The following is a 12844-nucleotide window of genomic DNA, read 5'->3' on the forward strand; positions in this document are numbered from 1 at the left end:
TTAAACACAACACAAAGGACATTGGCAAAACAATCTATCTACAGATTAAAACATGTTCCCAACATTGGGTTATCATTATCCCAAAAAAACATTTTTAAATAAAATTTTGTCTATAATTATATAGATATTCTTTATTCTTCATATACATCAGTATATAAAGAAAGTAAATTCAAAGAAATTTAAAAAAGAATAACATATATGCATCTGTATTATAGCCCCCTACTTACATCAAGAATATTTGTCTTAGATTCTCCTTGTACTTCCAGTCCTGGCATATCTACATTTCTAGTAAGAACTACAAATCCTGGGGAAACTTAAATTTATTATTTAAATACAATGAAAAATTTGTAACCAAAATATCATCCATACAAATAATATTATGCACACAATTCACCACATAGTGCCATGCCTCTTCTTCATATGGCAGTACATACAAAACTTCCAATATAATTTATTGGAGTATTAATATAATATCATATAAATATAACTAGTGTTCCTTGGAAGCCATATGTCGCATCAAATTATTAATGAATTTGTCAATTTTCCTAACATCCTGAGCAATCTCTGTTTTAAATTGTAAACACTAAAACAAGATTAACACTGTATTAATTTCAATAACCGCCATAATAATCAATACCAAACTTACTACAACATCATCAGTCATCTTCAGTATAAGCTGGTTCTTTGAATGAGTGTACTTCATTGTATATCGCACTTTAGTCGGTTCCTGAAGGTATAAACGTTCTCCTGCCTTTTCAAAGTCCTCCCACGTTTTTATGTAAGTCATTTTTAAATTATATTGTCAACTAATTAATTAGGTAAACTGAGATTGAGCCAAACAAATCGAATACCACAAGGAAACTTTCTTGTGAACATAAACTTAACCTACACGCCACGTTTGACACACGAGTTGCCAACTGTGAACGAAGGTTCACAACTCGGTAGAAATTACTAAAATCTCGCTAGATACAAAACGTTTTCATTTTCCTTTGCTAGTGATGGCAGCAATGCGTTTATTTTCCCTTTTGAATTCGAAAATTTGAATGAACTTATTCAAGAAACAAATAACTGACAACATGGAATTTGACTAAAGGCAGAAACGAAAGTTTAGCAAATCTATTTAAGTAGATACAGTCTGTTATCCCCTATCAATAAAGCCTGTACATGATTCCAGCATAAATATATTTTGTATATACATAAAAGAAGGAATATCAAAAATTGCGTTAATGTTGTTGCCCTTGTCTGCTGTCGAACGATTACACTTACAATATTACGCCAAGAACTATAAAACCGTGTATCATTTGTTGTTTTCGTTTAGAATATTTTTATTTTGTACACATTTCCTCTATAAGTGCATGTGTTCCGTCCGAAGACTGATCGAATTCCAAATGGCACAAAACTAACTTTAAAGAGAACAAAGTACAAACATCGGTGTGATTTCGCATAAATGTGAAAGTACTATTATATTCATGCTAAAATGGCTAATGATATAATATATTCGACACAGATCAGCAGTATTTTCACCGTTCATGTTTTGTATTAGCGTGTAGTTGTGAGTGCCTCTTTTGCACAAGTAGGATGAGTATATCGTTGTAATTGTTGTAAATCGTAGATTATAAACAACAATCGCTGCATGAAAATGCAATTTAATTCATAGTATTATTCAACTGGTTGAGTCAATGACGTGATCGATTAAACTATAGTGTGATATTTATATTCATATGAGTTTCTTTCTACCGTTAGGGCGGAAGAAAGTGTTCGGTATTGTTCGCTGAGCATACAGATTTGAAAAATTTCGTTGAAAAACGCTTACTTTGTAGCGAGGTCACACACTTTTGATGAATATGTTTATGAATACAAGTGCAAAATTATATCAGTCTAACAATTAATTGATTACTTACGATATAAAAGTATATATAGGTATTTACAAAATAATTAAATTCCAAGATTAATTAATTAATCCATATATCTATATCAAAAAATAATAATAATAACTTATTAAATCGCACACGACTTGCAGGCCATGCAAAAATCTCCGCGGATTGCGCATTCGCTACAACTAAAGTTAAATTCATCTTTGGATTATACAAAATAGTATCATATAAGTTGTAAAAAGTCATTCATCTTCGTGCGCCAACAACATTCGTATCCTGTCAAGTCACACGCTGATCGAACGAACGATCAGGGAAATTTCGTTTTTGTTTCATTGCCTAATTTTTAAAAATATATGTAGAAACTATACTTCACATCCACTTTTTGTCAGCATTTTCACACACTCTAAACATATAATTTACAAATGAAGACTAGCATAATTGTCATTATAAATAAAAAATAAAATAGATGTTCTGCAACTATTTCTTTTTGTCGCGCGCGCACAACGATATAATTCTCCAAAAGGGTTCGCACGATATATAATCGTCGTAGAATAGACAAAAATGTCGCCGCAAAGACCAGAATAAAAAACAAGTTAGTTGAAACGTTAAATAATAAACATTTCCATTGAGCATGTGGGTGTAAAACTTGTAAAATTAACATATTTGTATCACAGTTGAGTGAAAATGAATTTACAGACAATCTAAAATATCCCTAATAAAAAAGACGAATACAATTGCTTTAAACTACTCGTATTGGTTTTTGGCGGCTTTGATACGACATTAATACACGACTGACAAGCCATTTACTGAAAACTTAATCGTTGGTACAAAGAGGGACACTTGTACCTTTCATCTTTCTCTGGCGTAAATGCAAACGAATACTTTTCATCTCCGAAACAAAACCGGAAACGTGTTTCCCTTAACTTAAGTCCTACTTAGTGGTCCTACGCAGTCGTAATAATTGATGTTCCCTATCGCACGACGACATTCTCGACATCTTTGATCGTATTGATGACGTCGTTCACGCAGCGCGAGTTCTCCGATGAGTTACGCGAACCAGCCGTGCGCATCTGGCGGGCCTGCGTTTCCAGTTTGGTGAGCAGCTCGCGAAATTGGAACTTGGTGTGTGCGGGCACCACATTGTCGGCATAGTCCATGCACGAAGTATGAAGCAGGCCAATTTTGTCGGATAGCTGTAGCCAAGTGGTCGACGTGACGGTCGGATTGTTCTTAATACTGTTGAGGGTCGACTCCAGCGCGCGCGAGATCTGCAAGATATTATTTTTGTTCTCAGTCTTGCCGTCGTTTGTGATCTTGGCGTCTTCTTCTGGAGTTTTGCTCTCCAAGTTAATGGGCTTAGCGGAAATAGGCGGTTTATTGTTCGCCGATGCGATTGGAGTGGCGTAAATCGCTGAACTCGCTGGTCGCATAATAGGTTTTAGCTTTACCGGTGGCTTGGTGGGAATGAGCGGCTTGTCATCGATCACGGACGATGGCGGCCAGACACGCTTTTCGTTCTTGGTGTTTTTCGACGTCTCTTCCGGCTCTGTCGCCGCAATTTCGGTGATAAGCTCATCGTTTTTCATATTCTTCACGCCAAGTTTGGGTGATAACTGAGTATTATTGGACACTTCAATCGATTCCTTCGTTTCCCATAGCTTTTTCAGCGAACTGATGCTTCCGGTACTCTTACGTTTGTCATCCCCTTCCTCCAACTTTGCATTGCCCCCATCTGAGCTTGCAATGCTCTCGCGCTTGTTGTTCTCGTCGGCGTCAAGATTGTTCTTATTTTGTTCGCTCTTATCATCGTCATCAGACTTTTTCTCGTGTTTCTCGTTTCCGTTATCGACTTTCCGCAAGCGTGACTTAAAATCGATCATAATGCCGCTGTCGACCGAGTCGTTTTTATCTTTCTGCGTGTTTTTCTTTGGCGGCTCAACCTTCTTTAGGTTCTGTAGAAATGCGCCGTTTGTTTCGGGCTTCGTTGTGACAGGCGGCGTAGGCGTCGCCTTTGGCAAGTTCAACTGTTCGGACAGTTCGGAAACTAATTGAGATACGGGATCATTACTAATGCTACTCACAGCCAATAGAGAGTCGGGCGATTCTTTCACATTCTTCTGCTTCTGGTCGGCGCGCTCCTTCATTTCCGCCACCAGCTTGAGCTCCATCTCTTTGAGCAGTCGTGAGTTCAGCAATTTCTTGCCTTCATCACCTGCTCCGCCAGCGATCGGACCACAATCGTCCGTTTCGTCAACATCACCATCGCCAGGGAAGATTGGAGGTGGCAGATCTATAGGGGAGCCCACTGTTGGTACGTCCGAGTCGATACTCATTGGGCTCTTGCCCTCTAAACTCGGGCTAGTCAGACTTAAGCTCGTTCTATGCGGACTGCGGTCCTTATCTTCCTTGTTGGCACTGCTGCAGCTATCGGAAGAAGGCTCCCGCTTTCGTAGACTGACGCCGAATCGAGAAGACGCTTCTTCTACAGACGGCTGCAGATTGCTGACGTCGTTATCTTCAGTCTCTTGCTTGCGTGACGTCAGCGGTGAAATGGGAACACGTTTGCGAATCTCCACCGACGACGTCATACAGTTGAAACCCATAGAATCGATGGGTTCAACTGGTCCATCAAACTCCTCAGGCGGTGGCGGCAAGTCGGTCGGTGGTGGCGGAAATTCTAAATCAGCTAAACTAGGCTGGGCAGAACGCGACGGACTACCACCGCGAAAACTGTTGCCCTGCGCTGCTTTAAATGTGCGCAGACTGCAGCCACCTAGGTCGGTATTGTTGCGTTGCATGTTACGGTTACGATTAAATTTGGAAGCGGTGGGCGAACTAGGAGGTTGTTGAGCATGGAAGGTGGTCACGCCGCTGGATGAGTTACTGCGTATCATCTGGGGTTGAGTACGGATATTCGTACGTGGGGAAAGCGAACGTTGTGACGTCTCCTTCGCATCCTTAACTGGCGCAGACGACGCGGCGCTGGCAGTAGAAACACTGGTGGTGGTTGTGGATTGAGCTGCTTGCTCCTGGCTAGAAATGCCGCTCTGGCGGAGAGATTCAAGGTAGGCGCCGATTCGCGCTCCTTTCGGTAGCGTACCGTAGCGACTAATAGCTTTGCGCACATTTTGCACTTCCAGGGCAGCGACCTGAACCTACAAGTGCACAGAGCATATGCATTTAGATAAAATAATATGCGATAAACTAAACATACCTGCGGTTGCGCTTGTTTCTGTTCTTTGTCTGGATAGGTCTTTGTCTTGCGCCCACGCTGTTCTAAACCGCGATTTCCCATTATCGGCGCGCGCTTGAACGAGCCGCTGCCAGGGACGACGAACGCGGAACCGGATACCTCCGGATAGGAATGTGCGCCGGAATCGTCCGTATCAGGTGTCTGGTCCTGTAGCTCGCTCTCGCTGTCGCCTCCCTTTGCACTTGCAGCAAGGTTTTGCAGATCTCTAGTCATCCCTAAAGTGTGCATCACAAAGAATAATTCTCGACTCTAACAATAACGCATAATTAAAACATGCAAAAGCGAACAATATGAAATTAAAATGTATGATTGTTAACAATGAATGATTACCGATATGTACAAACCGTTAGTAACTCTTACAAATGCATTTTTAGCAGGATTATAAAAGCTTGATGTGGTTTCATCCACGGTTGCAAGGATTGCATCCACCTAACACCGTAATACACAGAAGAAATCTACCTTTAAATTTGTTATTAATACCATTTAAGTCGGCAGCCTCGGTGTCACCGTCGCCCTGGTAGGGATCATCTATGGTGCTGTCGCGGAATGAACTGCAAGAAGACAACAAGCTGAAACACGAACATCATAATTATCTGGTATGAAACACATTTTCCTGCTGGTGGCTGTGTAAATACCTGGTGCGCTTGGGAGGCGCAGGTGCCTGCTTTCCTCGCCTGTTTGTTGTCCGCCGCAACTGAACATTGCTCTTCGATGAGCCACCCGTGAATGTACTTAATTTCGCCGACGTTGTGAGATTATCTTTAAGAACCAAACAAACAGCTTAAATACTAACCTAATACAAATAAAATACAACTCCTACCTGTTGACTGTTCAGATAAAGAGACTAGACCGTGAATGTTGCCGGTGCTGCCGGAGTGCGTCTTCTTAAAAGACATGTGCGGCGTGCCCAGCGGAACCGGCGGCGGTTCCATGCCCTGCAACTGCTTTTCAACCTCTGCGGAACGTTACAAAAAACGAGTAGAGTTAAACAAAATCGCTAAAAAACGCCAAACCCAACCCGCTAACTACCAACAACCAACTGAACTCAAGATTTGAAGAAGAAGAAGAAATAGACACTAAACTAACCTTCAGTAATGCTAGATTCCTGGAACATATTCTCCAGAGCATGGTGTATCTCTCGGAACGTGGGCCGATCGTGCGCTTGCCACTGCCAGCACTGCTTCATCAGATCATAAATCTTCGGCGGACACCCTTGCGGGCATTCCATTCGGTACCCCTTCTCCAACATGTGGTACACATCAGTCAAGTCCACGCCTGGATACGGCGACATCCCATACGTCGCAATCTCCCAAAGAAGAATGCCAAACGCCCACACATCCGATTTGGTGCTGAATTTATTGTAAGCCAGACCTTCCGGGGCGGTCCACTTAATCGGAAATTTGGCACCCGCATGCGCTGTGTATGTATCATCACGCATCAGTCTCGCCAAACCAAAGTCAGCCACCTTAACCAAATGATTCTCTCCAACGAGACAATTTCTCGCCGCAAGATCGCGATGAATAAACATGCGCTCCTCTAGATAACTCATGCCGCTGGCAATCTGCGTGGCCATGTACATCAAGACCACCGCGTTGATCTGCTCCTTGTTACCATTGCGCAAGTAATCCAGTAGATTGCCCTTGCTCATAAACTCGGTGATAATATAAAACGGCGGTTCTCTCGTGCATACGCCCATTAGTTGCACTAGATTAGGATGTTTCATCTCTTTCATTATCGCAGCCTCCTCCAGAAAATCTTTGAGGGCCATCGTGTCCTCTTTGAGAGTTTTTACAGCAACCGTCATATTATACCGCTTCCACACCGCTTCGTATACATCGCCATATTGCCCACCGCCTAATTTATGTCGCATTACAATATCAGTCCGGTTAATTTCCCACTCGTCAGGTTCGGGACTCAGTGGGAACACAGTGGGTTTATTATGTTTGGGTGCGGGGTAGAGTAGTTGCGTGATTAGACCATCCGATTGCATGGAATGATGGTGCACTAGCTCGGCCAGAGTGTTAAACTTGCTCTCGGCCGTAACAAATACCTTTTTCTCGGCATCTTCGTTGATGCGATAGTGGTATACTCGACCTTCATAACGCAGCGATATACTTCTCTGTCCCGGAGAACTTTCTGACTCCCGCACAAGAAAACTACCATTGATGCCCGAAGACAGGAGATATTCGGCGGCGTTACGTGCGATTGGACCATGATACCACGAGTGTTTCTCCAGCGAATTAACCGGCGTCACATAGTTCGATGGCACCCAGCCGACTTGATTGGACGTCGAGTGCGCTTCGCACCATTCGCCGCTCTTGTTATAACTTAATATTCTCACTTGTTCACCTAGACAATATCATTTTATATACAATTATCGTAATTGACGTATTATCAAAATATATTACCTTTCTTAAGACTTAGTTGATTCTCTCCACCCGCTTGGAAGTCGTAAAGGGCGACAAACAGTTGCGGATCGTCCTCTTCCTGCGCGAGCAGATTTTCTTTGGACGTCCATCGGTTGGCAGTTTCAAGAGACAGCGGCGTGGAGGCGGTGCCGGAACCCAGCGAACTCAATGTTCCAACGGTGGCATTAACCGCCGCCGAGCTGAGTGTCCCGGGTGGGTCAGTTTCCGGTACACTCGGTATATGCGGCAACGGTCTGCTCTGCAGCAGCGCCTCTGTAACACCAAAATAAAAACAAAAATTAATTAATTGATTGAAAACAACACAAAAAAATGCAGATTAAATGATTTAATTAGCTGTAATTAGTGAAATTCGATTTTGCAAGTAGCACAACTGTAATTACAAAGCATGGGAACTATTCTTCTCCATTACGCCCCCCGTACTAATAGCTTTAATTGCCAACATACAGGATGTCACGGTAAAAAAAAACTCGGCAAAGTGTCTATTACGTTCGCCAAGCATTGTTGCTATCACTCAATAATTCTTAGGATGTAATCCGAAGCCCACAAACGTACAAAAAAACCTACTACGAAAAACTCAGGTTGCATTCGTACTCGTTGTCGACGCGTTTGTTATCGGATACGGCGACCCGTCCACGCTATTACAAATTAAAATGCAAGCCAACTTAAGAAGCCGGAGGTGCTATTATGCTACTCACGCGATGTGTGAAATTCTCGCCGGCGGTGGGATGAATGAAGAATGAAAATACAATAGCGCATTACGCACTTAGTTGCACTCAACTTACGGAAAGATAGATTGCGCAAAGCAGACGTTTTGCAAGACGCTAACTAAACGATCAACATCATCATGTTCTGTTGTATTTTTTTTTGTTTCTTGCTACTCACATAACATTTCCAATTATTTCATCTACTTACGCCAATTATTAGATAATGATATCAACAAAAATGATTAACTATTCATGAACGCACCCACCCACCACATGAGTAATCTTTTTTCGTGATTACACATTTCGTAACAAAGTCATGACTAAATGCAAATACGTACATATTATTATTTATATGTTAAGTATAAACTAGGAATTATGAAATTAGTCGATTTTTTTTTATTTGATGACGACATGGGATGAGAAACAGCAACAAAACATCATTATTCGCTTTCGAAGAAGAGCGCTGTAACAAATTGCACAATTTCGGTTTCGCGTACTTGAAACTCAAACTTTACTAACACATACATGAATGTATTAAAAACCATACCAAGTTAAAAAAAAAGTTGAAATAAATTCCTTATAAAGGTATAATTTTAAGAGGCTATATCCAATCAAATCGTAAAACACTCGTCGCTATACGTGGAATCCTCTGAATCATCCCATTGTTGTTTACAAAAACACAGACACGTATGATATTATTATGAATCTTATTTACACACCGTCACACGTGCTTCCGCGCAGCAAATCCAAAATTTACAAATCTACATTTTTACGTAATTTACGGTTCATTGACAGAAAAAAAACAAATGCCGGTTCCGTTTGACCGCGGATCGGAAGTCCATCGACCATGTGCGACACAAACAGGAGCGCCATCTGTTTAACGTTAGCACTCACATCCGTCGATTATTTATGCGCGGGCATAATGAATATTTACGTTTTTATAGGAAAGCAGGTCTTGAGTTAGTTATTTAATTGCATTTGTGCACATGTTGATCGATAATTTCGGTGCTGGTGGTATTTATTTTTTTGTATTAATAGCGGTGCCGACGATACGCACCTGTAAACGGATGTGAACGAACGCTTCGTATGCTCGCACGGTGCTCGTTCGCTAAAATTTAAAAGAAACAAAAATTCAACAAATATTTTTTTTTTGTTTTTAGTGGAAATGAATGAAAAATTTTGCTATGAATAGTTAAATTGTAAATACATATGATCAAAAATGTAACATTGTACACAATTTCGAGTTGTAAAATTTGTTAAAAATCGAATCGAAAGGAAACGAGTGGAAAATAAATGATCGCTTCTTGCATGGTTCCTGCACGCGCGGCATCCCACGACGGGCTGGCGCATACCACAGACCTTGCCAAGGTCATAACAAACTCACGACCACGATCACTCGGCCGTTCCTTCACAACTTCACATTCATTACGCCGAGACGAAACGCATTTCCATCTTTTTTACTATGTAGGTACACCAGACTAGCGCGGCGACTAGATGTGCCTACTCAATTTATGTATTCGAATAAAAGCAAAAAAATTCAGACTCACAAATGGGGAAGTCGTCTTCTATCGGTAAACAAGCCAAGCACTTATGCGCTACTACTATTCGCGAAAGTAAACAAATTTTGTGGTAATGGCTATGTATGCAAAGAGTAGTCAAATATTTGAAATATTACTTACAACGATGAAAATATGCAATATAAATATGAAATGTAATATTTGATACATTCATAAGTCAAGAACCCCGCACTTGAATGAATAAAATGCGTCTGCCACCTGACGCATTCTAGCCTTGTACAGATTTTATTGATGACTAAAAAAGTTAATAAAGAATAAATCATTAAAATCTAAAATAAAATGGTATTGACCGAGGCCAAAGGAGCACATAGTTGTCGATAAATGGGGTGATCGACATTGGGGTAGTTCAAAGCTAACACCACTCTCATGCCGCTGCAACGACGCCGCGACGCGAGTCAATAAAGTCCTATAAAATCCATCCAGACGCCGAGTGCAACGCAACGACGCGCAAGGATCCTTCCACAAAGCGAAAGCAATAACCAACAAGCAAGTTGAACCCCCTCGGCAGCCTTGGCGAGGTACCGAATTGGGGGAGAGCACGCGCGCGCGATGCACAATGAAACGCCCGGGGGCAGCACGTCGTCCCCACAAACATGCCAGAAACTCGCATTTCGACGAAATTCATCAACAAATAATATATAACGGGAAATTTTTACTGACACGCCAAAGATTTGTTGACGAAATTCCACACGCTGGTGTGTATTTGTTTCATGCAATTATGAGTCACCCAACGAAGAAATTACTTCCACGAGAACGAGCAGGAAGCAACCCTTAATTAATTTACAGCCCACATCTCCGACGCGCACTCAACTCTCGACGATCGACAAAAATACAAATTGGATAATTAGATTTAGAGCACACCCTTCCTCACTCTCCGAATAATTTAACAGCTTATGTGCGTACGTAACTAGTTATATTTCGTTGGACGATTATAATTGTTAACCGCTTTGTCCGAGTATTTACTCCCAATTATCTTGCTAATTACCGGTCATTATTTCGGCGGAAATTGTTTTTGCTAAGACAAACACATTACACTTTTTTTTCGGTGTCGCCGGTTAAAATTGTCAAACGGTGAAATTGGCTGTGACATGAAACCACGATGCGTTTCCGCGTTTTAAACTCGCTATTTTCGGATGGGAGACGCATTTCGGTTGAAAATAGACTCCAAGGAATTATTCCAAAGAATGTGACCGAAAGATTCACTCACGTTATTTTTATCTTGATGATAAGAGCACGAGAATTCTCAAAATTTCATTTCAATGAGTATTTGTAACTTTAATCTTATCACGATTACTATCACTCTCGAATACGTTCAGAATCGATTTATGTCAGTTTGCGTTTTGGTAGTGCGCAACAAATGCGTTTATCTGCACTTTATTTGAACAATGAATGTATAGTAACATATTTAAATAATAAACATTGATAAACATGATTCATTACGTGATTGATTGCCTTCCGTTTCAAAACAACTAGCTACAAAGCAAACTTCCTTTACACTTAATTATATCATCGTTTGTTTTCTAGTTATGTTTCTGTAATGAAGGAATGAGTCAGATTTTTCATGAAAATCATGCAAAAAAACGGGTTGACACATACATTAAGCATTCAGACGAAGACAAGGTTGCTATGGAAACGATAAACAAACAACTGTGTAGCGTGATTTTTAGTAAAATCTACCGCAACACAAACATTATAAGAGATTGAATAATAACTGGGTGTTAATATGATAACACAAGATAAAGAATTGAATAAAACGCGTCCTAGGAAACAAATAATTAACCGGAAGTGGGTATAATTTCAATTGTGTGCTGGAGAAACGAAGGTTTAAAATATTTTCTTGAAATCTTGCACGCCCTACACATCAATTCGTGTTCTGCGTGCCGACAAAGAATGAAAAACAAGTCGTTAACATGTTCAAACATGCCGGCCGAGGTTCGGAAAGAAAACACTTCGATTTTTTGACAATTTAAAGCAAATATTTAACATTTCCATCAACATGATGAGTGTGAAAGTTAACAATACGAAGTACGCAATTTATATATTAATGCAATATGATAAATCTGCGAGTGTCGGTTGTGTATCATTGTGTTGTGCGTGTACTATTGACGGAACCTTGATTTGATATCCCGTTATAGAGTTGAAGTTTGTTGCTGGTGTAAACACACACAACAAATGCACAACGCGAATACGTGGAACGGCTCGTTTATAAGAATTGCACGAATCAAAGTGGAGAAAATTGCGACTAACATTCGACGCGAATCGACAATGCAATCACGCTGGTAATCGATGCCGATTTGTATTGTTTGTTCGCAAATCGCAGCGGTGCAAAGCAAAATGCCGAAGACGATCGTCAATTGTTTCGCATACAACAGCACCACACAAATCAACAATAGAAACCCCTCGATGAGTTTCCGCATGCGAGCAAATGATTCATGAAGTGCATACATACCGCTATGCTCGGTGAAGATGTTGGACACGATCTGACGTCCATCTTTGGTCGGCTTGGGCCTACTCTTCGTCGCGCGGATTGAATGCGTTCCCGACGTGATCGTGCGTTCCTTGGTATTCTGCGCGCCCATGGTCGGCGCTCATAACCCGATGGTGACGCCGAAGGGCCGAAACGAGAACGGCGACGAGCGCACTCCGGCTCCGGGTATGCGTGTGTATGTGTGGTTGTGTGTATCAGTGTATCCTCTGGCTGGCGGACCAGCACAACAACACTCTCGGGCACGGCGGATCGCGGAAGTCCAGCGGGTGCCGGGGTTACATGCTTTAAGGGCGCGCGCGGTGCACGCAAATCGCGCACATTTGCGGGCGCTCGCTATTGATCAGTACGCGGCGTTTTTACTGTGAGCAGCAACGGCGAGACGCGACGACGACGGCGACGACCCCACTGCACACACTGCAACTGCCTTGCTCACGACGCCATTTTGCGCTCGACTTCAGTGTGTCTCTCTTACACTCACTCACGACTATGCGGCGATCAGCGCCGACGTCGTGTCGGTTG

The 12844-nt window shown here is 41.7% G+C and overlaps 2 protein-coding genes across 7 annotated transcripts; both read right to left on the reverse strand.

Moving 5' to 3' along the window:
• Positions 1–304: 304 nt before the first annotated feature.
• Srp9 (signal recognition particle 9) lies at positions 305–941 on the reverse strand. The gene is made up of 2 exons (XM_065315872.1): positions 647–941; positions 305–583 (listed from the first exon to the last, which is right to left on the reverse strand). The coding sequence occupies exons 1-2, from the start codon at positions 785–787 to the stop codon at positions 488–490; spliced, it is 237 nt and encodes a 78-aa protein (XP_065171944.1). The 5' UTR covers positions 788–941; the 3' UTR covers positions 305–487.
• A 689-nt stretch (positions 942–1630) lies between these two features.
• Positions 1631–12807, reverse strand: LOC135802293 (tyrosine-protein kinase Abl-like). 6 transcript variants are annotated; one of them, XM_065315852.1, is made up of 9 exons: positions 12287–12807; positions 9318–9368; positions 7536–7808; positions 6214–7476; positions 5948–6082; positions 5763–5886; positions 5608–5678; positions 5089–5342; positions 1631–5029 (listed from the first exon to the last, which is right to left on the reverse strand). In XM_065315852.1, exons 1-9 carry the CDS (start codon positions 12414–12416, stop codon positions 2846–2848), a joined length of 4485 nt encoding a protein of 1494 aa, XP_065171924.1. In that variant the 5' UTR covers positions 12417–12807; the 3' UTR covers positions 1631–2845. The 6 variants fall into 6 exon arrangements, with proteins under 6 accessions (XP_065171924.1, XP_065171921.1, XP_065171923.1 ...); XM_065315849.1 differs by having other exon boundaries at positions 5587–5678; XM_065315851.1 differs by having other exon boundaries at positions 5608–5696; positions 12287–12806.
• Positions 12808–12844: the final 37 nt, after the last annotated feature.

This window comes from Atheta coriaria, unplaced genomic scaffold (assembly GCF_025399875.1).
Source record: "Atheta coriaria isolate IRGN ID8LTWV9N9 unplaced genomic scaffold, Caltech_Dcor_3.1 hic_scaffold_16_pilon, whole genome shotgun sequence".
NCBI lineage: Eukaryota > Metazoa > Arthropoda > Insecta > Coleoptera > Staphylinidae > Dalotia > Dalotia coriaria.

Coding starts and splice junctions, on each gene's coding strand:
- Srp9 (XM_065315872.1), bottom strand. CDS start 787: ATGACTTACATAAAAACGTGGGAGGACTTTGAAAAGGCAGGAGAACGT. Junction 584..646: donor AGATGACTGATGATGTTGTA/GTAAGTTTGGTA, acceptor ATCTTGTTTTAG/TGTTTACAATTTAAAACAGA.
- LOC135802293 (XM_065315848.1), bottom strand. CDS start 12,416: ATGGGCGCGCAGAATACCAAGGAACGCACGATCACGTCGGGAACGCAT. Junction 7,809..9,317: donor TCGTTCACATCCGTTTACAG/GTGCGTATCGTC, acceptor TTGGTGTTACAG/AGGCGCTGCTGCAGAGCAGA. Junction 5,697..5,762: donor GCGCCTCCCAAGCGCACCAG/GTATTTACACAG, acceptor TTCGTGTTTCAG/CTTGTTGTCTTCTTGCAGTT.